Here is a 24105-nt window from a genome sequence, read left to right on the forward strand (position 1 = left end):
CTAACCTCGGGGATTTAACCGAGGAAACCCCCTCCGATGCCTAAGTCAGCAAATGAGATAATGCTCTAGAGAGAGAAAGTAGAGAGGGTTAAGAATTGTACTTGTATTGAACGTGTCCGCAAATGAATGGGGACGGCAGTATTTATAGGCGTACTATTCAGTACTTTGGCCTATTCAGATGTTGCCGCGTGTACGCTAGTGATGTACTTGTTGTTTGTCCTTTTGCTTAACGACGTATCTATGTTGTCGTCTAGCAGGTCGTTTCCCCGCAGACCTGAGGGTCTGTGCGGTTCTTGAGGACTTGTGGTACTTTCAATAGGTACTTCCTGCGGTTGCTTTGCTTGATCTGTCTTATCAGATGTCCGATGGTCTGCTGTGACATGGATGATCTGCTAGGTTACTTCTACTCCGTACAAGTTTTATTTCACTTTTTTTTAAAAAAAAAAAATCATTTATCATAAAAGGTCATTTGTGAAAGAAAAAAAAAATCATTTATTTATTTAATCATTTTATTCCTAATTTTAACTACGTACCACTTTATCAGGATCAAGGTCGGTGTTTTCAAAAAAAAAAAAAGGATCAAGGTCGGTAAGGGTCACTACTTTAAGTTAGCTTCCTGCTTCATAGTTCATACTCCTTAGTATATTTTGAAAATATAAGAAAGCAATTTGGAAGGAACAGATGTACAATAGATGTTTCAAGAAGTGTGATCATATAAGCTACGTGGCTAACGGGCTGATACTCTAATATCAATATAAATAGTGGTTAACTACACACCTGGATTGTTTTAAATTTCTAAAACAAGGGCCAAATAGAAAGAAAGGGGAAATTGAAGAAAAATAAAAATGCATCAAGCAACATTTATCGAATCAAATGAGAAAATGAACTACTTTAGATTAATGACGAGTGGTCATTCAATCCCATCTCTTGGTTTGGGGACTTGGCAATCTGGCTCTCAAGCTCGTTACTCTGTTCAAACTGCTATTCTTGAGGTATATCTTTACTTTTCGTTTTCTTCATTTTATTTTATTTTACTTTTGTGTAGCTCAATTTTTACATTTTGCTTTAATACTTTTGATTGTTGTATGTTGCTATATTAGGAATCGTCATGTAAATATAATTCCGATATTTGTATTATGTTAACTTACCTATTCTAAGAGAAAGATCAAGGGACTTCTCTTAAAACCTTCAAATGTCATGTCAATATTTTATTAAAATATTTAATAGTTAAATTGTGGTCTTTAAAATTTAACAAATTTAGATTTTCATCCTTTTAAATTGATAATATTATTTAGTTGATAACACAAATTTTTCAGAAAGATCGATCTACGATAATATATTATGTGGCCTTTTAAAGGAGGAAGGTTATCCGCACCTAATCTGTTCTGTTAGTTATCCTTATTGATGTTATAAGTTCTCTTTATTGTACTTATAAGTTACCTTATTTTCTGGTATTAGCTCAAATGTAGAACAAATAATATTGTACATGGTATGGGGTCAAAATTCACGTAGCCTACTACTTATATTAGACTTATGTATTGGTGTATATTTTCATTGTTGGTGTTGTATTGGTCATAATTATAACTTGTAACAAGCATATCACTCTTAATCGGGGGACTTCAATGTTTATTGTTAGGGTTGTATCTTTTCAATGGCTAGGGTCACATTTATACTTGAGTAAGGTAACTTTAGTCTTCAAATAAGGTCACTTCTATCTTTGGTCTGGTTCACTTTTTATATTTGGATCTACAATAAAATACCGTAGATCGGGGGCACACAAGAGTTTTTCTTTAATTTAACTCTCACCCTGACTTGGGTCATAGGTTTAAGAGCTACGGAGTGTGAGGTGTTTACTGTTTAGGATGTTTTTTTTCTTTCTTTTGGCAAGAAAACCCAGAGCTTAGAGCTCATTTCTTCGTGCCATAGAGGCTAGAACATGAACTCTGAGGTGGTATTAGTATATTATTCAATGTATTCGTGTCACTTTAACTCTTTAACATGGTATGAACTTGTGTACCTATGTTACATCAACTTAACAACTTCTGTTATTTTCTCTTCACCCAACTTATTGTATAACCAACAAAATGATCAACACAAGTCTGTGCAGGCCCGGTCCTGACCTTTCGAGGGCCCTAGGCGAAATAAGGTATTTGGGCCCCTTTCAAAATAATACGTCTTTAACAGAAATATTTTTTTTTTTTGTGAAATCCATTATATTGTTGAATTCATATCAATAAAAACTTACTATATCTCCTGCAAGAATTTCAAAATCCGGCTCTAGTTGATTTCTTGAAATATTTCAATAAAATAAATACTCACTTAATTATAAGATAATTAATATGCGTAAAGAGATAGTTTTTGAAAATAAAGGTTCATTTTGAGCATATAAAAATACCAGTTAATCTAGTAGATACTATAACTTTAGAAGTTACTTTCTACCAATGAGCCAAGGAAATAACATGTGTATTTAATGCGTTGTTTATTATCAGTATTAAATTACTGGATAGACAATTATTTTGGGCCCCTTTCCGCCTTGGGCCCTAGGCGGTCGCACCCCTCGCCTACCCCCTAGGGCCGGGCCTGAGTCTGTGGAGTTCATGGAGTCCCAAAGTGGGCTCATGTCACCTGAAAGTAGGGTGCAAATGAGTCGACACTCTCAATAACCTACTCGGGTTCGGGCTCGATTAAAGCTCAATACATGAGCCGAGCTTGAATAACTTTTGAACCTTGTTTATTCAACGAGTTTGAACATGAACATACATATACTCGTTCATTTAGGTTCATGAACAACTCATTTATATGTTCATGACCAAAATCGTCTATTTATATTCATTATTAAATTTGTCATGTATAATTGTTTTATAGTTAAAAATTGTACTTTGACTTTAATTTTAACATCTACAAAAATATATCATAAAATAAAAATATTTTGAAATTAAATGGCGGAATAAGTACATTTTCAAAATTATATTTTCAATTGATTAAACTCTCATGGCGCAAATCTCATTTAAGGAAAAACACCGTTTATGAACTTGGCTCAATTAATAAACGAGACGTTCATGGATCGTTTACGAACACAAAATCTCTTAAACGAAATGAGCTTGGACAAATTTTTGAGCTCGGTTGAAAGTTCGGATCGCCTAAATTAAATAAACATGAACATGGTATTTCTCTACTCGGCTCGTTTGCACCCCTGCCTGAGAGGGGTAAAACATTTGACATGCGTAGTTGAATTGAATAACTTAACATACATATTGATTCAGTAAAGTTCGTCTCCGTACATACAAAAAAAAACTTATTTCTCAACCAAACACCCGATATGTTGATACAATTTCGTTATGTTTGATCCAAACGCAATAGAAAATAGTTTGATGATTTGGAAATGTCCGATTGGAGTTTCTGGTTAAAGAGGGCTGAAAAGGAATTTTGAGCCAAGAAAATACATTTAAAGGCGCTAGGTCGCTCCTGTAGGTCATTTGTTCCAGGAATATTGGTTATTCACTTATTCTTTTTAATCTTTTAAGGGAAATATTGGTTATTCTTTTTAATATTTTAAGGGAAGATAAGTATGAATATGCAATTTCAATTTGTCAAGTATTTTTTTCATACAAACTACAGGTCAAACCGGTTAATACAATCAATTTAAGGGAAAAAGTTCCAATATTTGTGAAACTTTCTTTATAAAATAATTGTTGCAATAAACTAAGGATAAGAACATACTTTCTCCGTTTATATTAATCTCTATTATATAAGTGAAGATGTGAGGTTGTTTAAGTAAATCCACTTTTGGTGTGTCCCTTGGATTACTAAAATATCATCCACATTTAAAAAATAGAGAATATAATGACAACCTACCCAATAGGAACAGTTTTTTAATCCATTTAGCCCCTTAAATAAATTCTTACAATTTTAATCAATTTGTTTATAGCGTTCGACTCTATCTAATTTATATGTTTCTTATATTCGCACGCATCGCATTTATATTATATTTTTTACATGTTATTTCAGGTTTAAATGTAATAGCACAAATCTTCTTCTTATGCGTGCATATAAGACTAGTTGCAACTAAGTGAACATATGCACCATTTGCATATTCTATATTCACCTTCTTTGGTGATTTAAAAATAACTTAAAATATAATCGTGCGCGATCTTGTTAGTTCTATCTCAAAATTTTTACAATATTTACTTATAAATAGACAGAGGTATGTATGGTTTAACTTAGTGAGTTTGCAAGCATGAAACGTGAAAGTCAAGTTGTTTTAATTATGACAGTGACATGGAGTAGTCTCTTTGTCACACAATTGATTGGTAACACACTGAAATTTTCATTGTATTTTTTCACTATCGAGGTTAACAAACCTTATGAAGTACTCCGTATAAAGAGATGAAATTGATAAGTTAAAGTTATTTAGTTTCTCCATCTCCACTTGACTCGGTTCTTTTCCTATAACGAGTACTACGTATGTTTTTTTCCCTATTTTATTGGATAATCACAATTCACAAGTGTTGGTGCAGGCTGGTTACAGGCATATTGACACAGCCTGGGAATATGGGGTTGAGAAGGAGGTATATTTTCTTCATAATACTAAAATTTGCATATTAATTACTCTGTAGTAGTGTTTTTGTTGCATTTCTAACAAATTTTCTTGTAAAACAAGTTGATTAAACTCCATTCTTACTGCAAAATCAAATTTACATCAGGTTGGTGAAGGCATCAAGGCTGCAATTCATGCTGGACTTGAGAGAAAGGACCTTTTTATTACCTCTAAACTATGGTTCATTTCCAACCTTTTTATGAACATTACGAATTCTTTTTTTTCAAAAAAAAAACATTAAGTCATCCATTTTTGATTGGTTTTGTAGGTGCACTGATTTGACTCCAGAGAGGGTTAGACCTGCACTCGAGAACACCCTCCAACAACTTCAACTTGATTATCTTGATCTCTACCTTGTACATTATATCTTACCTTAAAGTCGTTAATCGCATTTTGATCCTCTTTTCAACGTTTTCATCAATCTATATATACATATATATATTTATGATACAATATCAGTAACAATAGTAAATTTCGTGGTATGCAGATCCATTGGCCTTTTCGGTTAAAGGAAGGAGCAAGCAGGCCACCGAAAGCAGGGGACGTGCTAGAGTTTGACATGAAAGGTGTTTGGAGAGAAATGGAGAGGCTTTTCGCGGATGGCCTTGTTAAAGACATTGGCATTTCTAACTTCACTGTCACAAAGCTTACCAAGCTATTGAGTCTTGCTCTTGTTAAGCCTTCTGTTTGTCAGGTATTATTCTATAAATACGAATTACTCGTATGTACAAGATTAATTAGTAGATGAAAATAGAGTACGTTTTCAAGTTGAACGTACTGACATTTTGGTTTTGAAGAAAGTGATGAATTTGCATTACAGATGGAGATGCACCCTGGATGGAGGAATGCGAAAATGTTTAATGCTTGCAGGGAGAATGAGATCCATGTCACTGTAAGATTATATTATAGCATGAACTATGTTCTTAAGTAGTCGCGTGTGTTGAAAATAGAGTATATGACAATATGATACAACTATGGAGATAAGAGCACATCAACTATGGACAATATGGCTGGTTATTCTAGATATATACTCCCTAATAGATAATAGGTGATAGTTGTTATAATTTGCGCAGGCATACTCGCCGTTGGGTTCAGGAGGAAAGAGAGATTTAATGAATGATCCAGTGGTGGTGAAAGTGGCAAAGAAGCTAAAAAAGAGCCCAGCTCAAATACTAATAAGATGGGGTATACAGAGAGGGACCAGTGTCATTCCTAAGTCGAGTAACTCGGAAAGAATCAAGGAAAACATACATGTTTTCGGGTGGGAATTACCTGACGAAGACTTCGATGCTCTTTCAACCATCAAACAACAGGTAATCTTCAACTCTGAATTTGAATAATGGTTTTTCGCTAAGGGTTATGATAAATAACACCTTGTTTTGGGCGTGTTGTAGAAACGAGTTATGGACGGCGAAACTCTGTTTGTTAACAAGGATGGGCCATTCAAGAGTGTGGACGAGCTGTGGGACTTTGAAGATAATCCTCCTATCAACTTTGCTCCTTAATTTAAAACATCTTCTCAGGTCATCAGAGTGCAGAATCTATCTAATACTCTAATAGATGCCTTGTGTTGTCATCTTTTCACTTCTCTTCAATAAAATGTAACGTTCTCAGTATCAAATGTTTACTATAGTACATGGCTATATATGTTGTATGTTTTATTCGCTTGAAATGGTTTAAACTTACTTGTTCGACATAATAAGCTTTTACGGGAATCAAGGCGCGCATAGTGGACTAAGGATAATCGCCAATGTTTGTAAAATACATCCTGAACAAAGAGAGCACGACTCAGCTGTTTAAAATCTGTTAATACCACAAGAGAATCAACAAACTACAAGAAATCCTTAGTTTTCCTTCTTTTCAACCCTCGCTAAGGCCAAGGGTTGGAAAACAAGAACTGTACCAAAATTCGAGAAATATGTCCAAACATGAAAAACAAATAGGGGTATTCTACAGTTTGGAACTTGGAGGAAAGATAATGAGACAGAAACATGAGTATGCTCCTAAGTCTAGGAACAAATGCACTACATAAAACCTGATGAATTCCAATTACAAAAATTTCAAAAAATTAAACAAAATAAAACCTGTGACGATTACAAGAGAAATGAAAATTATCCTGACTAAAAAAGCTGCCGCCTGAAACAAGTGATATATTCTCACAACTGTGTCTTCCTGTATGACATAAAGAGCCAAATGGGCTTCTCGCTCTTTATTGTGTCAAACCTCGATGAAATGCCACCCCCCAAAAGAATTATATTTATATATATATATATATGTCCACATTTATCTTTAAACCCAAGGGCACTAGCAAGGCATTGAGAGAGGTTAACAACATAAGAACCCAAGAAGATATTTCACCACTCTACGCTTTTGTTTTAACATAACTTGTACAACGGGGACCAATCCCAATCCCAATCCCATCAAGATTGCACGGCCAATCTCTGAAGATGCTCAAAGAACACTTGAAGACTAACATCGTCCGTAAATATAACATCCGACACAGTATTCGCCATTTCATTCACATTGTTGTATGTTGCTGACGGGTTCAACTTCGCCAACAGAAATCTAGCCTGTTCATCGTTGTACCCAAAAGCAGCACCAGTTAAATAACTAAGGTAATACTAAACAAGACATGCCATTATAAATTTACTCTACTAAACATACACAACAATCTTATTAACAATTTTCACTTCCTAATATAATGCCCCTTCAGAAACCGTTTCACTCAGAATAACACCATGCCCAGTGCTTGTAAGAAAATAAACAACAAGTACATGATACACGGAACTGCATCATCTCATTTATTCAAAATTAATTTCTCATTTATTCTATGAGAACACAGAAATGTGCTAACCTGAGACCCATGCTGATCACAAACAACCAATCTGGGGACAGGGAAACGATCGTGGATGATCATCTGAGCATCCTTTTGTGGAAGTTCTAATAATTCTTTGAAGGCCTGAAAAGTAAATCACAGATGCTAATAAATAAAGGTTTACAGAGTCAGAGATCAACTGTACAAGATATAGACAATGGACCAGTATTTTTTTTTCTAACTCCTAGAACACACAACTAAGTCTTTACTTTTCAATTTGTCACCACTAACTAACTAAGTTACCTCAACAAGTAGTGGCGGACCTTGAACGGTTTTATGAAGGGGGCCGGTAGAAAAAAATTAAGCAATATACTATTTAATTATACAATTACACACAAATTTTAGGGGGGGCCGTAACTAAAAATACACTACAAAATTTTTCGGCCGGGGGGGCCAGGCCCGCCCCAGCCATACCTAAGATCCGCCATTGTCAACAAGATTAGTTTAAGCTAAACTGTTTGATTAGAGTATTAGACTACCTCAACTTGATATGTTAAACGAAACCAAGCTTTTAACAAAAGACATAAGTGAAAGTTCACCAAAGCATTCATTTAACTTAATGCCATCCTGAAACGACAAGATGTAGGACATAATGCCCCACCCTCTGTGTCAGTCCCAGCCCCAAGAGAAAAGAGAAAGAGAACATAATAATGCCTTAGACTAGTTGCACCAAATACCCCTCCTTTGATCCTGAATACATGCAAAAAGAACCTTTGAGACAAAGCTATAATCTATCATCCAAAAATGATGAACAGACCTGGTGTTCAGGTTGATTATGGTAGCCCGAATTGCGCCACTGAGCAACTGTCATGCCGTGGAAAACAACCACACTGAAATAGGAATCCAGCAAAAGGATGCGGTCAGCTGCAATAGATTGCACATCTAACATTGCTGGAGATGGCGGAATACTGAAGGAATATGATATAAGTGATGGCTGGATCATCACAGCTGCATTAGTAATGTTCTCACGGTTCAACAGCATACGGAAATAGGCAGTTTCATCAGGACTATTGTTGAAAACCTGTTGTAAGACAATAACATATAATTAAAACCCATTATACAAACTTAATTTCAAGTAAATAAATAACCCATTAGTTAGTACCTGCACAAACTGTGACCGTCTTAAATTAAACAAAAACTGGGGGAACAAGGAAAAACAAGGATTTAGTGTAAATGATGTTGGATCATCTTTACGGTAGTCACCAAATTTGGAGCAAAGACGTATCAAATTCCGATCCAACCACCGCGTAGCATCAAATCCTTCCTGCAATAAGACATCCGGCATCAGGCACAAGATCTACACCAAGAAACAGAAACTACAGCAAACATGATCTCAACAGTAATATTAAAAGGTGAGCACAGGCTACAAATACAGAAAACATGCAATACGACTAAGGCCTGAGGGAAAGTGAACACTGAAGTTTCCATAATTGATCCTAAATGAACTAGCATAAGGCTGTCTGCAGGTTTTTCATGCGACTTGTAAACTTACTCAGAAATAGGAATCACTAATAGGAAAAATGAGAAGTTCATATAACGGCTCAAGCCCCTTTCTTATAAGCGGGATGCCAGGATACATAGTTACATACAATCAGATACAAGTCTTCAAATTGGGAACCAAAAAAGCAGTTAACAGAGCCAAGGACAAATAAAAATACCTCCATCTCCATCTTATGTGAGCATAATCTAGCCATTACCACAGCAGCAGTTTCTTGATCAAAGCCTTGTACAAGTTCCTGCAAACAGAATCTCCTGTCTTAATATTGGCCACTACGTTTCCAAAATATTCAGCTCAGAAAACAACAAAACTAAACAAACTAACGTAGACAGTAGCCCACTCAAATTTTACAACTTTATTGAACAAGGCTCTACTGAATATATGACTATCTGGACAGGACATCAAAAATACTATAAAAGAATAATGCTCTTATCTTCTACTGACTAAAATGTTTATTCTAACTGATAACTCACAGAGATCGCATATTCACATTATAATTTATAAATAGTAACCGTAACAAAAAGAAACATCTAGAGTAGTACATCTCAATTCTCAACAAACAAAGCCAGATAAATAGCAGCATCCAGCTCTGTAGTCGGCTGACTCACTATCCCAAGGGGTAAATTTTCCCCTATCAACCAAACCATAAGTCCATCTAATGTAATTTAACGTCCCTCTACATATTGATATGAATATGAGGAATGCATAAATACAATGTACTCCACAGGTGACTCTGAGTTGCCAGATTATAAACTACGACAGAACAAAAGCATCAACTGGTATAGCTCGATTCTGAGATTTAACTTATATTTGCTTGGGGTTTGGAAAAATTCCATGGCACAGTACTCGTAAGTTGCAAAGTAAAATAAAGGCATTAAGGGGAAACACATAGATTTTTGTTAATTATTCAGGAAAAGTAAAATCCTTTTGAACAGCTTAACAAAATCATATTTTTTAAGTAAGAGAAAACATTCATCGTTTAACGAAGTAAGATAGTAATTATCCAAAATTTGTATATGCAAGCTCCATCATTAAATATTCAAAATATATTACAAAACACAAGAGAAAAGCTGCAAAAGTTCAACCATTCTACATCTTATGAAGCTAATATAAAAAAAATTGGGCCACACTATATAAACTAGAGAAAAGGAAGTTTACAGAAAATCGAGTAAAATGTGTAACAGAAACAACGAGAGGAAGGAGCAAATCACGCCGATAATAGCACGAAAAAGAAAACAGAAACTGAAATAGATTCTCAAGCAACATACCTCTGAACCAACAACACTCTCTACCCATCTTCTACTTACGGTAGTGATGCGAAGCGTTGTTTGACCATCTGGACTCTGATAACTGCCGAGAAATAAAACATTTAACATCCAGAACCGTTTCAAAAAAAAAGGAAACAAATATCCAGGGTCCATGTTTGACAAAAACAATTGACAAGTATGAGTCATCTAATCACCAAAGCAACTGACCTGGTCAAGAACTGCAAGTACAATTGTGGATTCATAGTTCCTGGAGGATTTGATTTTTCACTAGATGAAATATCAAAAAAGACGGTCAAATTAGTATTTTTATCAAGACTACACAACTTCCAAGCCGTTGTATTTCCTTGTCCAATTACTGTATCTGCTACGGCAACTCCTTTCTGCAAGGATGAAAAGTGACAGAGTTAGGTTGCATAACTGAACCTACTTCGAAAATTTTCCTGAGCCCACAAACCTTGACACGAGAAATGTTCCAGAAATATTCAAGGTGAAATTGAAGAATAAATATAAGACAACTCTCCAGCAACTGTAAAGGAAGCTTCAAAGTTTTAAGGCCAAACCTTCTCTAGAGATGTACAAGGTCCAATAACGCCTTGAATTTTGATATCCTTGGAACAATATATCTCAAGCGCGCCACTAGAGTAATAAAGAATGACAGTATCAGCAAAAAATCAAAGATATCTTTTGTTATAAATGCATAGGTACCTTAAAACTTATGGCCTATCTTAGTAGCAAACATGACAAGGATAGCAAAAGCACACTAAAAACATAAATTGATCTTGTAGTCATGAAAAAACCACATAAATAAGGAAAGAAAGCCACAAAATTGAAAATAGCATGAACTCAAACTCTAAATCTTAGGCCTAAACTTGAAGTGATCTTCTCAGTCATCTGAAGAAAAATACTGCTCTTAACAGCTCAATGAACCATGCTAAAGTTCCTTCGTTCTTATGATAGCAGCAAATGCAAGAGGTACACAAGAGCATGAAGATGAGTATGCGATGTTCATAAGTAACAATTCAAACCTACTGAACTATGGACAATATGTCTTCTTTCAGCACGTAATCAGGAGAATACAACTGGATAATGATTGTCACAATTCACAATTAGCTCGACAACAGTGACCAACAAAATCACTCCACCCTTGACGACTCTTCTTCAAAGTCACTTCCAAGTCAAAGTTGTTCAATATCACAGCATTGGTCTCTACAATGTTCAAACTCTCATAACCGTCATTCTGATTATCCACATGACACAGCTCACCTAGAAGCAATTCCAAAATTACAGTATAATGAGCCACCAAGATCAGAGACTTGGATATGTTAACCATAGCCGAACATCAAAGTTTGTAGATCCTACAGGAGTTCACTCGAAATCCTTGTTGAATCTAGTGAAAACAATCCTCTTGTTTGAGTGGACCCAACACTTAAAAAGAACATATGTAGATTATGTACTGCAATGCCACTATGGTCAAGGGCACTCCTTTTCTAGATAAGGTACGCAAAAGTGACAACAATGGTATGTCAGCTTTATTTATTCTCAAAAAACTTCCCTAATATCATAACAGGGTTGAGAAGTAATCGCTGCTTCAAAGCATTCATCAAATAAATAAAACCCATTCACCATTATCATAAATATCCCAAAACACAGGAATCTTAGCATAGTAAAAGACGTAATTACGTTCTAGCTGCCAATGGTTTTATAAGTACAAAATACTCCATATTATTTTGCGCTAAAGATCTAGTTACAAATCCTTACATTTTGTTGAACACCAAAATCAATAAGCTTCTTGTTGCCCTTAGTTCACAATGCCCAACAGTTTTAAAATTGCTCAAGTACAAGCTAAAAATTTCTCTTTCCTCGCCACTCAGCAAGTCTGCAGAAACAGAACTATCAAGGTATATGTGGGTTTAAAACTTGTTTCGAATCCACAGATGATTTTTATAACCATACCAATGATAGTTCTGTTTGCCACATTTCTTGGTTGACCATATTCCCAGGATCACCAGCCACTACTCACTAGACAGACACTGCAGCGCCAAGGGATATAAAATATGCCATGATTATATGTTCTATCGGAGCAGCAGAATTGCCACATTCTGGAATGTCAGCACACTGGAAATAGTAACCAGGGAAGTCTGTTTACCTCCCCAAAAGACACATGACTATCTAAAACAACTTAAGTTATAAAAAGACATACACCGTATATGTTGTTGTACCAACCGAAGCTTTATTGAAGTCTTTAAAAAGTAGCACAAAAGAAACAACAAATTGAGAAAAGGGAGAACACCAGACATAACAAACATAATTTCGTTTTTAAAAATAAGAAATACATACTTAAAGCATAAGCCAAGAGAATGTTCTCCTTCTTCAAAAAGGCGTTTGAAGGAGTCTTTGAACACTGAGTGACCAAAACTCTCCGATAACACAACAAGACCACCAGTACTTTCAACAGCAACCTTCATCTCTGCCACTCCAACCTTCAAAGTAATATGATTCAGTTACTGAACAAATTGGAAATCTTAACTGTGCAAATAGAAAATTGCATAGCCTTATGTAGCAACGTAGCATTTACCAATTCTACGAGGTGCTTTTTAACTAAATTGGAATAATGGGAGTGAGCAAATCAGTGTTGTGATGGTGAACAGATTATTTCAGAAGCTGTAGACAATTTTCATTCAACTTCTTTTTTTATAAGAATCTCCATTACATTCATGACACACAACTGAAGGAAAATTTTACAATAAGATGCTACTTGTAAGCTAAAAGATTAACTTGAAAAGTAAGAAATTTACCATAGTTCCAAAACAACCTATACATTATTAGGAAACAAAATAGCAATTGAAATAAACTGTCACAATGCCCTAAAGCAGACCATCCAGGAAAAAGCAAACATAACACACTGTATAGAATAGCAACCCAATACACACAATATGCTAGATCAACATGAATAATTTGAACAAGTCACGCGTTACCAATACATTCAATCAATAGCGGAAAAAAATTGAAGGGAAATTACAAGTTTTAAGTGTTTGACAACAAATAATGACAGACCTGATCAAGTGCAGACGCGAAGAGGTCCAAGACATGACCCTGGCTAACAAGCTGTTTTCCTAAAGTATCATAAAATTTCACTGCTTTTTGGAAAAAGGGTGCAGCATCTTTATCAAGATCCTTGTGGGAACGAACAGGTTCTGACAAATCTTTCGATACAATCTGCATAAGAAACAAAGAGATTTTAGATGGAACATATCACAAGACAATCCATTATGCACAATGCATGGTAAATAAAAGGATAAATAAAAAACTTGCTTAGGCATGAGCCTATAAACACCATAAGTTGCCTAAACGACACAAAATTTACTTCATGATACAACAGGAAGAGTGCAGGCTGAAGAAACCTTCACTTTCTTAAGAAGCATTAGCTGTGGACAAAAACAAGAGGAGAGACGGAACTTGATTAGGGAGGTCATTCAGTTAGTGGCTGCCTGGTGCTCCCTCCAACCCATGTATAGATAGATCATCAATAGTTCACAACATACCATAGTTTCCATTCTATCCAGCACATAGGCTGGCCCATTCAAAAACTTTGGAAAAAAGGAGAGGATATTTTTAATGAGAAACCCACCAAGTATCTAAATCATGACTTGGCTCCAATTTCAACATTAAGCCCAGATCTTCAAAAATATGGAAAATGAATATAACCCTCCACGGCTCCACCACTGTAGTTGTTTTAAACTTTCTCTCACCTTGTCTCTTGGAATTGATACAGTGGCATGTGGTAAATTACGTTTCCTTTTCAGTTAGTCTTCATTCTATGCGTATGACACAATATAGCTAACACTATAACAGGCAAGTAAATCATTATAGAAGCTATAGAAGCACACCTGTTCATGTTACTAATTGCGACAAAAGATTGGAATTGTCTTAAAGAAAGTGCATGATACTTAATAAGTTGCAAAACAAACATACCGTTCCTGGCCCTTCTGTGCAAGGACCACCCACCAAAGCAATAATCCGAGCACCAGTTCCTGGCAAACAAGCTCCAAGCAACCCTGCAGCCACATTCAATGCCACACCCGTGCACCGCAATGCTCTACTACCAGGTGGAACAGGCCACTGGTCGCTCTGTAGCTCATCGAGTAACTAAAATTCACAAACGCACAACATTCAGTATTAAATCAATCCCATATTAGACAATTCACCAAAGTTTCAAAAAAATAAGTGGTTGTTTGCTTGAATCAGAGAAAGAAAAAAGGGTGAAATTGCTCTGCCTGGAAAAGTGAAAACTTGAAAGTTATTTACTTGACAAGAGCCTACATAGCTTTGACTCTTCTTTTCACCTCAAGTACCCATGTGAGTTACTTGATACTCCAACTTCGCTATCTTAGACACATAATTTGAGACCAAGAGCATAAAAAATTTCACTAAAAGGCTAAAGCTTGAACTTTGATACAACCTAATAAAAAATGCAACTCTCTACCAAAAGGGAGAAGTTGCTAGACTGGTCAATGGTCGCGGCGTAAAATAATGCAATCAACCAGAAAGTTATGATCACTTCCTAGAATATGTTTAGAATTTGGTCACTTCCTAGACGATGAGCAAAACACTCTCAACAAGGAAAAATCTACAGTCAATTCAAATTAGACCTGAAAAACCTATAATTGCAAACCATATACATAACATTTACAAAATTCACAGCCAAAACAACTCATCGTGCTACATTAGAGAAATTGACCACAACCAGACACTATATCATCAAAATTGAACAAACTTCATCATCTATTTTGATCAAATAATATCACAATTTCAAGATCTTACTCCACTTGCATTGTCAAAATAAACCACAACTCATCATCAATTCGCACATAAAACTCACCGCATTAAGAGAATACTCGCAATCAGAAGCCGGCAACAAGAAACGATTTACCCCGGACCCAGGCAACCCATTCTGCATAACCTGCTGCCCACCTCTAGGGTACCCACCAGGGCCAGCACCGGCCGGGCCAGGCCCACCTGCTCTACGCGAGGATGGACCCAATCCAAGCTGATCCAACACCTGATCCTTAGTAATCTCCTTCGAACCCCTAAAGATGTAAACTTTATTCATATCAGAGAACCCCAATTCATGAACATGCACCTGAGTACCAAACGATATAAAGCCAACAAGCGCATTATCGGGTACAGAAACAATCGCCCTTCGCAACGCCGATTTCACAAATCCCATCTCCTCCTCAATCATACAAGTATCAAGAACAAAGAGGTAAACTGGAGGAACAGATGGAACACCTGATTGCGGCCCATGTGGGTCCCCTGGGTTCGGGGAGGTAGAATAAGCGATAGTAGTGTACTGCGGGTAGAGCTCGGCAGGGACATTCTGTTCCGAGACGCCGGCGTAGTGTGGTGGGAAGTGATTTCGCTGAAAACAGAAGGGGCAGATCCAGATCTTTGCGGAGTAATCGACGCGGCAAAAGGGGTTGAGTGCGGCTATGCAGGTCTTGCATCGGAGTGGGGCGTAAGGGAGGGTGGGGATATCTTGGTGTGCGCGGATCGGAGATATTGATGCTGCGATTGGGATCACACACTTCGAAGCTTCCACCTTTGTTCGCGGCCAGGCGTTCCATGACATTCTAACACCGTCAATTCCTTCTGGATCTGCGGCGGCAAGTTGTGCTCCGCCCATCATGTCGGGTGTCGCCATTGATGATATTGATAATTCTGATTGAAGGTATGAATTTTTTCTGGATTTTTGTGTAAAATAATTTCTGGGTTTTTTTTGGTTTTTTAATTTTTTTTTAATTTTGGGTAACCCCGGAAGAATTGGAGGGGAAGAGGGTCACCGGGGATGAATGATGATGATGGAGGAAAGACGGAGGAGAGAGAAAGAGGTGAAGAAAGAAGGGAGAATTGTAAGAAGGAAAGTCAATTTTTTTGCGTCATATGATCCTTTATATATGTGTCTCTAAATAATTTTGAATCCAAGTACAATTAATTGAGGGTACTCGTGCTATTTTCATGGACTAACCAATAGCCCTATCACATACATAATTACATAATACCACTTATACAGTGTAATACGTCAACGATTCATCGTATATTATAATGATCAGCTGATAAGAGAGTTATTATGATCTTAAGCAAGAGTTTTGAAAGGAGTCTTACTAGGCGTTATCTTTTATTAAAGTCTAACTCGAGTTATCCTAAAAATAAAGAAGTGGTGTTGATGGATTTTGAATTCAACAAACAACTAGGTGTTGGTAAGCTCCAGGCCTGGTCGACCCTCCAACACGAGTATGAAATCGTGGGTCGTGGGTCAGGATCGGGCCGCAATTATTTATTATATTTTTTAAAAATCACGACGAGACATAGTACGATAAAACACGTTAAACTGAGTGAATTAGTCTTAGGCACAAAGGCACGACTTGGCCTGACACGATGGCACTTGTGCTTGATCATTCCTGGACTGCCTGTAGAAAACAAAAGTTTTAGAAAGCTTTTACAGCAAACTTATTGCTTTCATTTCATTCATTTTGCTTTGTTAATACACTGATTTTGTGTACCAACTCTCTTGTTAGTTGCACACATCAATCACGCATATATTTATATGCTTATTACAATCCCTAAGAAGATTCTAACATAGGTAAACAACCAACTAAAAGAGGACATCACATCAACCAATAAGGTCAATGAAACATTGCCACAAAAACAAGCACACTGGTCACATGAATAACATGTGACAGTACGTGTGTACTATCTATCCCTCAAGTACGTTGGAGTTGGGGATCTGTCACTAGACCCAACTTGAAAGAGAGAAAGTTGTGCGGGTGTTGAGTGAGAGACTTTGTCATGATGTCTGCTAGTTGCAAGCTTGACTAAACATGAGTAGTATCTAGGAACCCCTGCTCTATATAATCCCTACATAACGACAGTCAATGTTAAGATGCTTGGTTCTTTCATGAAAAATGAGATTTTGGGATAAGTGTTTTGTTGATTTGTTGTCACAATAGAGTATGCTTGGCTTAGGAATGCTCACATTCACAGTTTTCAAGATATCATATACCCACACTATTTCACTTGTGGTATGAGACATGCTTCTATATTCTGCTTCTATAGAAGACTTTGACACCGTCTTTTGCTTCTTGGTTTTCCAAGAGACTATGGATCTTCCTATAAAGATGCAAAATCCAGTGAGAAATTTTGCACTGAATGCACAGCTTCCCCAATCTTCATTTGAATACCCTTCAACCTTTAGCTCTGAAGTTTTAGGATAGAATAAACCCCAATGGATAGTACCCTTAAGGTACTTGATGGCATGTAGAGTTTCCTGAAGGTGGGGTTTTCTTGGACATTGCATGAACCGAGACAATTGCTGCACTGAAAATGAAATGTAAGGCCTGGTAATATTCAAGTAAAGTAATCTTCCAATGATTCTTCTGTATGTCTCAGGATTTTCCAAAACTTCTCCACTAACAGTGGATAATTTCATTCCTTCAAGAAAAGGTAACCTTGTTATTTTGCAGTTATCTATCCCGTTGTCTTTGAGGATGTCAACAATATACTTCCTCTGGTTCAACAATGTACCATCGCCATTTATGTCAATCTCAGTTCCAAGAAAGAAGCTCAATTCGCTAAGGTCTTTGATGGTAAATTCATTATCCAAGCTCAGCTCCAAATGCTTTATGGCTTTTACATCATATCCAGTAATTAGTAGATTATCCACATAGGCAAGTATTATTGCTTGATTACCATTTTCTTCTCTTGTGAACAAAGAATAATATTTCTTTGACTGTTTGTAACCAAGTTTCAGAAGGAAGCTTTTCGAGGCTGAATTCCAAGCTCTTGATGCTTGTTTTAAACCATAAATGCTTCTGATCAATCTACAAACTTCACCTAATTTCCTTTCTTGTACCCCTTAGGAGGCTTCATGTAGATTTCTTCTTCAATATATCCATGAAAAAAGGCATTGTTTACATCTAAGTGTTGTACCTTCCAGTTTTTTATAGTAGCAAGTGAAGGAAATTACGCCAGGCAATCAATGCCCACAAAAATTTACGCCATAAATTAAGTTAGAAATTACGCTAGGTAAACATTTCACAATTACTTTTATTCATAAATACCAAAACCATTCCACTAACAGTCGTATCAAAAGCCTCTTCGGCTCTTGCCCTTTCCAATAGGGGGGAAAAAATTGTTAGGGTTGAAATTAAGTAGAGTTAGATGATGAAATCAAAAATGGAGAAGGAAATATCAAAATCAAGATCACATGCAACAACAGCAAATGGATTTGAGTACGAAGACGAAGAAACAAAGATGGATATGTTTTACAAGTTAATTAGAAGATTCAGAGATCGATAATCTTCACCAACATCAACGCTCCGTTCGAATCCTGTCTCCTTCGGTTTCCCGATCACGTTTCCGGTGGAGTTTTTTTTCCCGATTGACTAAAACTGGGGCAATGCAGCAAAGGGGGCTCATTTTTTAGGAGAGAGAAAATGGGTGTTCGGATTTTGGGTTTTGCTATATTGAAGGAGAGAAAAAATGGTGGGTTGAGGAGAGAGAATAGGTGGGCTGCAACAGATCCATTAAATTGACACAGATGAAGTGCAGCAGCAGAGCATCATAACAAATTTATTAAATTAAAATATAAATTAAAATCAAATTAGAAGAGAGAATAATTATTAGAATAATAAATGGGATTTGGGAAGAGTAAAATTGAAATGAATGCGAATCGCAAAATATATGAAAGAGGAAATGTGTTGCAGGGAATTGAATTGAATTGGGGTTGAAGGGGGGAGAGAGGGAGGAAGAAGAAGTGGAGGAGGAGTGAGATTTACATGTTAATTTTCTTTACTTTAGTACTACAATTTAGATTTTTTTGGTCATATAATGTGTATTACATTGTTTAACTATGTAAATGCTTTTAACTAGAGATTATATTTAGATTTTTTTATCATATAATATGTGTATTACATTGTTTAACTATGTAAATGCTTTTAACTAGAGATTATAACTAATTTTTCTTCACATGAACTTTTTGAACAGTTTTTCTAACATCTTATATATTGTGATTGGTTGTCATATGACAGGCTAAAGTCGTATCACCTAGTAAAAAATAAACCTAATTCCACTAACAAGGTAGCAAGGGAAGTCAGGATCGTATCCACAGGGAAACAAGCGTTCTTTCTACTATTAAAACTAAGGTCTAAACTATTGGGAAACAAGAAAGTTGGTTGATTTGTATATTAAAACTAAGACAATAATAAAAGAGGAATAAATAAGATATTAAGAGGTCTAGGGCATAGGTTCACCAATGAACAACAATCCGGGATGATAAACAATATTAATAATCAATAGAACAGTTAATTAGATTAGCATGCTCTCTCGAATCGATACTAATCATAGACTTAGAATTAACGGGCTCTCGCTACGTATTAATCCCAGTTCTACCTATTGACACAAGCCTAAACATCAAATTGCATCTCTCGAATCTTAACTTGATATTGCTAGACTAATACAATTAGACCTGCGCAAATCTAATCGCATAGTAAATGAAATCAATCAATAGGAATTAACCACAATACCAACAATCAACAACATTGAATCATCCCTTCATATTAATTCATGGATTCCCAAAACCCTAGAATATAAACTACTCACAAATATTTAATTTAAACAAAGAAAACATGATTAATGAAAACATAATTAAAATTGAATAAAGAAGGAAAGAAATAATAAATACCAAATTGAAGAACAAAGGATGAAATTTAAAGTTTGAAACTTGAAAGCAATAATAAAAGTAATTAACAAAAGTTTAGAGAAAAAATAAAAACTAAGCAATAAACTAAGGTACTAGAAAAAATAAGATCCCAAATAATATGTCTAAGGGCTATATTTATAGTCTTGCCCAAAAGTAGAAGAAAAAAACCGGAAACAAAGCAAAAATTCGCGCTCAGGGGTTGTCGTCGCCCGATCGGGCAATGGGCCGCCCGATCGGACGATCTGCTCGTCAAACTGCACGATCCCGTATCTTAAAAACACCATATCTTCTTCGTTATAAGTCGGAATTAGGCGAGTGACCACTCGTTGGAAAGCTCTTGAAGTCTAGAATCCAACCCAATTTGAATCGCTGCATTTGGAGTTGTATAACATGAGTTATGATCAAAAGAGTGGACGACATTCAGTTTTCTACTTCTTTCACTATTCGCTTTGCATGAAAATTCTTCCAACTCAATGTTTGCGCTCTCGAAAGTATATAATCTCTTGTATTGATTCAAATAAGTAGGAAATGCACAAAAATATGTTAATTCCTACAATGATGAACCTGAAGCTACAAACACACTACAAGGAGCACATTAGTACTAAAAATCGCTCCGAATAGCTCATTTGAGATCAAAAAGTACTAAGGGACGGGGGTAAAAACTCTATATAAAACGCATATATCAAACTCCCCCAAGCTAGATCCTTGCTTGTCCCTAAGCAAGGAAATCATCGATGAATACAAGATCAACTTCACCCCTAACATATTTCAAAACGAAAGACATAATTCAAGGCAAAATCTAACGAGCATGCATCAATGTCAACCAATCAAATCCACCAACCACAAATCCTCCCTAACAATCGTCACGCAAAGCGAACCACAAATGAACAATGGAATTCAAGACTAGTGCTCACACACTCGTCACTCATTTATGTGGCTGATAAAAGATGTACCCGTTCGCTCTCCTCCCAACATATAAGTGTACAATGCCCTCCCAAAACTCACAACACTCGTGTGTCTAGAAAAACATACACTCAACCTAATAGTCGACTCGGAATATGTCATGTCATAACTTGCATTGATAAACAACTACTTTCACATTAATATGACTCTATGCACAAAGGTCGGAAGGTCTTCAAAGCTTGTAATGATAGGCTTAGGTAGGGGTGCGGTAAATTTGGGTAAAATGTGAGCTTAAAGCCTTGGCTTTGGGGAGCATAAATCCTAGCAAAACCATGATCAACCACAAAGGATGACCACAACTCTCCCACTCAACACATGATGAAACAACAAACAAACCACACTATACTTTCTTGCCTTTCTTTCACAATTAAAATCAATCACTCACAAAGATAAGAAATTACAATACTTGAGTGAAACAATGCTTTGAATTTTTCTGAGAGTAATGAATTTTTTTCTTTTTATTTTTTTCAATTTCCTTTTTTTTTTCCTTTGGAAACCTTCATATTTTCTATTCTTCTCATCTCTTTCACTCTTCATTATTTTTTTTTTTCTCTTTTTCAAACAACAAACAAGATAAGAAGAACTCCCTTATTTCCTTTTTAACACTCACTTTGTGCTCAAAATGTAGCACACTACAACTCCCTCACCTCACTTACTATTAGCTCCCCCAAGCTAGGCTTGGGATTAGTAACCAATGGGGCTTTCATGGGCTTGTAATATGGCTAGTCACCGAATAAAGGGGCACAAGCAACAACATGGGTAGAAAAGGAGGGAACAAATGTATCTAGATTCATCTGAAGGCTACCTAAACAGAAAAATGCCTTCGTCCTCCACAATGTGCATGTATATGAGTCATAAAACACTACTAACAGTTGCAAACCAATACTCAAAATCAATGACACACCAGGAAGCTATCACACATCCTAACCAAGTCAACTAGCCAAGCACCAAGTCCACAAATAGTTAGTCAGAGTTGACTCATGTTAAGGCAACAAAGCAATCGAATATCAAATCATGGCTAACACATCCACATTGCTCGTCATCAAATACCAAGAATCAAAACAATTTTCAATCAAAGGGGCACAGAGAAGCATGATATTGTATTCATCGGAACGTATTTTTGTATTTTTTTTTTCAAAAGCGATAAACTAATCTTGAAAGAAATAACACATACCTCCCCAAAGCCAAACTCAGCAATGTCCCCAGTGCTTAAAGGAGTGGAGAAGGGTCTCAATAATCGTTGAACCCCTCCGGGTCCAAGTCTTCTATGCCTTTCGCTCGACCTTGGTTAGTAAATAACCAACCAACGAGCGCAGAAGCTCGTCATGCGCACTCGCACATCTTTCGTGCAACCGGACATGCACGATAACCAACAACAAAAATTGCATAAAGTCCGAACGAACTCTATGCCAGTAAGGAGTAGGATGCCTAAAGGAAGAAGAACAAAAGGAAAAAACAATAATAAAAGAAGAATAGGAAAAAGAAGGAAAAGAGAAAGTAGGCATACTCTCCTTATGGAAGCTATTTTTGTGGACTATTGATTCTTCAACCTCAACGATCAATGAAATATCACTCTCTGTGTTTGGGCATTCATGGTGGACAAGCTCTTCACCATATAGAGCTCTTTGCAAAGCATCCACCTCTTCTTTGTAATTACTGCAAGTACCTGCAAAAGATTCACAAAGAGGAACCGGAAAAGAATAATAATCCATTTTTTTTCAAAGAGAAACTAAAGAAAAGAAAATATGTACATGCTCCCAAAAAACACGAAGTTCTTCGAGACTCAGGAAAATAATCTAGACCACAAAATTAATAGCAGGAAATAAAACCGTTTCCCCGGCAACGGCGCCAAAATTCGACAGGCTAAAGTCGTATCACCTAGTAAAAAATAAACCTAATTCCACTAACAAGGTAGCAAGGGAAGTCAGGATCGTATCCACAGGGAAACAAGCGTTCTTTCTACTATTAAAACTAAGGTCTAAACTATTGGGAAACAAGAAAGTTGGTTGATTTGTATATTAAAACTAAGACAATAATAAAAGAGGAATAAATAAGATATTAAGAGGTCTAGGGCATAGGTTCACCAATGAACAACAATCCGGGATGATAAACAATATTAATAATCAATAGAACAGTTAATTAGATTAGCATGCTCTCTCGAATCGATACTAATCATAGACTTAGAATTAACGGGCTCTCGCTACGTATTAATCCCAGTTCTACCTATTGACACAAGCCTAAACATCAAATTGCATCTCTCGAATCTTAACTTGATATTGCTAGACTAATACAATTAGACCTGCGCAAATCTAATCGCATAGTAAATGAAATCAATCAATAGGAATTAACCACAATACCAACAATCAACAACATTCAATCATCCCTTCATATTAATTCATGGATTCCCAAAACCCTAGAATATAAACTACTCACAAATATTTAATTTAAACAAAGCAAACATGATTAATGAAAACATAATTAAAATTGAATAAAGAAGGAAAGAAATAATAAATACCAAATTGAATAACAAAGGATGAAATTTAAAGTTTGAAACTTGAAAGCAATAATAAAAGTAATTAACAAAAGTTTAGAGAAAAAATAAAAACTAAGCAATAAACTAAGGTACTAGAAAAAATAAGATCCCAAATAATATGTCTAAGGGCTATATTTATAGTCTTGCCCAAAAGTAGAAGAAAAAAACCGGAAACAAAGCAAAAATTCGCGCTCAGGGGTTGTCGTCGCCCGATCGGGCAATGGGCCGCCCGATCGGACGATCTGCTCGTCAAACTGCACGATCCCGTATCTTAAAAACACCATATCTTCTTCGTTATAAGTCGGAAATAGGCGTGTGACCACTCGTTGGAAAGCTCTTGAAGTCTAGAATCCAACCCAATTTGAATCGCTGCATTTGGAGTTGTATAACTTGAGTTATGATCAAAAGAGTGGACGACATTCAGTTTTCTACTTCTTTCACTATTCGCTTTGCATGAAAATTCTTCCAACTCAATGTTTGCGCTTTCGAAAGTATATAATCTCTTGTATTGATTCAAATAAGTAGGAAATGCACAAAAATATGTTAATTCCTACAATGATGAACCTGAAGCTACAAACACACTACAAGGAGCACATTAGTACTAAAAATCGCTC

The 24105-nt window shown here is 36.2% G+C and overlaps 3 protein-coding genes across 3 annotated transcripts; 1 reads left to right on the forward strand and 2 right to left on the reverse strand.

The window, feature by feature from the left end:
- The first annotated feature begins 706 nt into the window (after positions 1-706).
- LOC110793140 (aldose reductase) lies at positions 707-6269 on the forward strand. The gene is made up of 8 exons (XM_021997980.2): positions 707-992; positions 4518-4568; positions 4704-4777; positions 4866-4953; positions 5085-5291; positions 5418-5489; positions 5671-5910; positions 5992-6269. Exons 1-8 carry the CDS (start codon positions 846-848, stop codon positions 6100-6102), a joined length of 990 nt encoding a protein of 329 aa, XP_021853672.1. The 5' UTR covers positions 707-845; the 3' UTR covers positions 6103-6269.
- Positions 6270-6589: 320 nt separating this feature from the next.
- LOC110793139 (protein transport protein SEC23 E) lies at positions 6590-16165 on the reverse strand. Its single transcript, XM_021997979.2, has 12 exons — positions 15118-16165; positions 14211-14384; positions 13293-13454; positions 12576-12718; positions 10799-10874; positions 10446-10618; positions 10239-10320; positions 9131-9208; positions 8575-8736; positions 8230-8493; positions 7452-7556; positions 6590-7167 (listed from the first exon to the last, which is right to left on the reverse strand). The coding sequence occupies exons 1-12, from the start codon at positions 15937-15939 to the stop codon at positions 7018-7020; spliced, it is 2391 nt and encodes a 796-aa protein (XP_021853671.1). The 5' UTR covers positions 15940-16165; the 3' UTR covers positions 6590-7017.
- Positions 16166-16690: 525 nt separating this feature from the next.
- Positions 16691-18364, reverse strand: LOC110793145 (uncharacterized mitochondrial protein AtMg00810-like). Its single transcript, XM_056829445.1, has 5 exons — positions 18356-18364; positions 17272-18024; positions 17008-17153; positions 16854-16890; positions 16691-16705 (listed from the first exon to the last, which is right to left on the reverse strand). Exons 1-5 carry the CDS (start codon positions 18362-18364, stop codon positions 16691-16693), a joined length of 960 nt encoding a protein of 319 aa, XP_056685423.1.
- Positions 18365-24105: the final 5741 nt, after the last annotated feature.

This window comes from Spinacia oleracea, chromosome 5 (genome assembly GCF_020520425.1).
Source record: "Spinacia oleracea cultivar Varoflay chromosome 5, BTI_SOV_V1, whole genome shotgun sequence".
Lineage (NCBI taxonomy): Eukaryota > Viridiplantae > Streptophyta > Magnoliopsida > Caryophyllales > Amaranthaceae > Spinacia > Spinacia oleracea.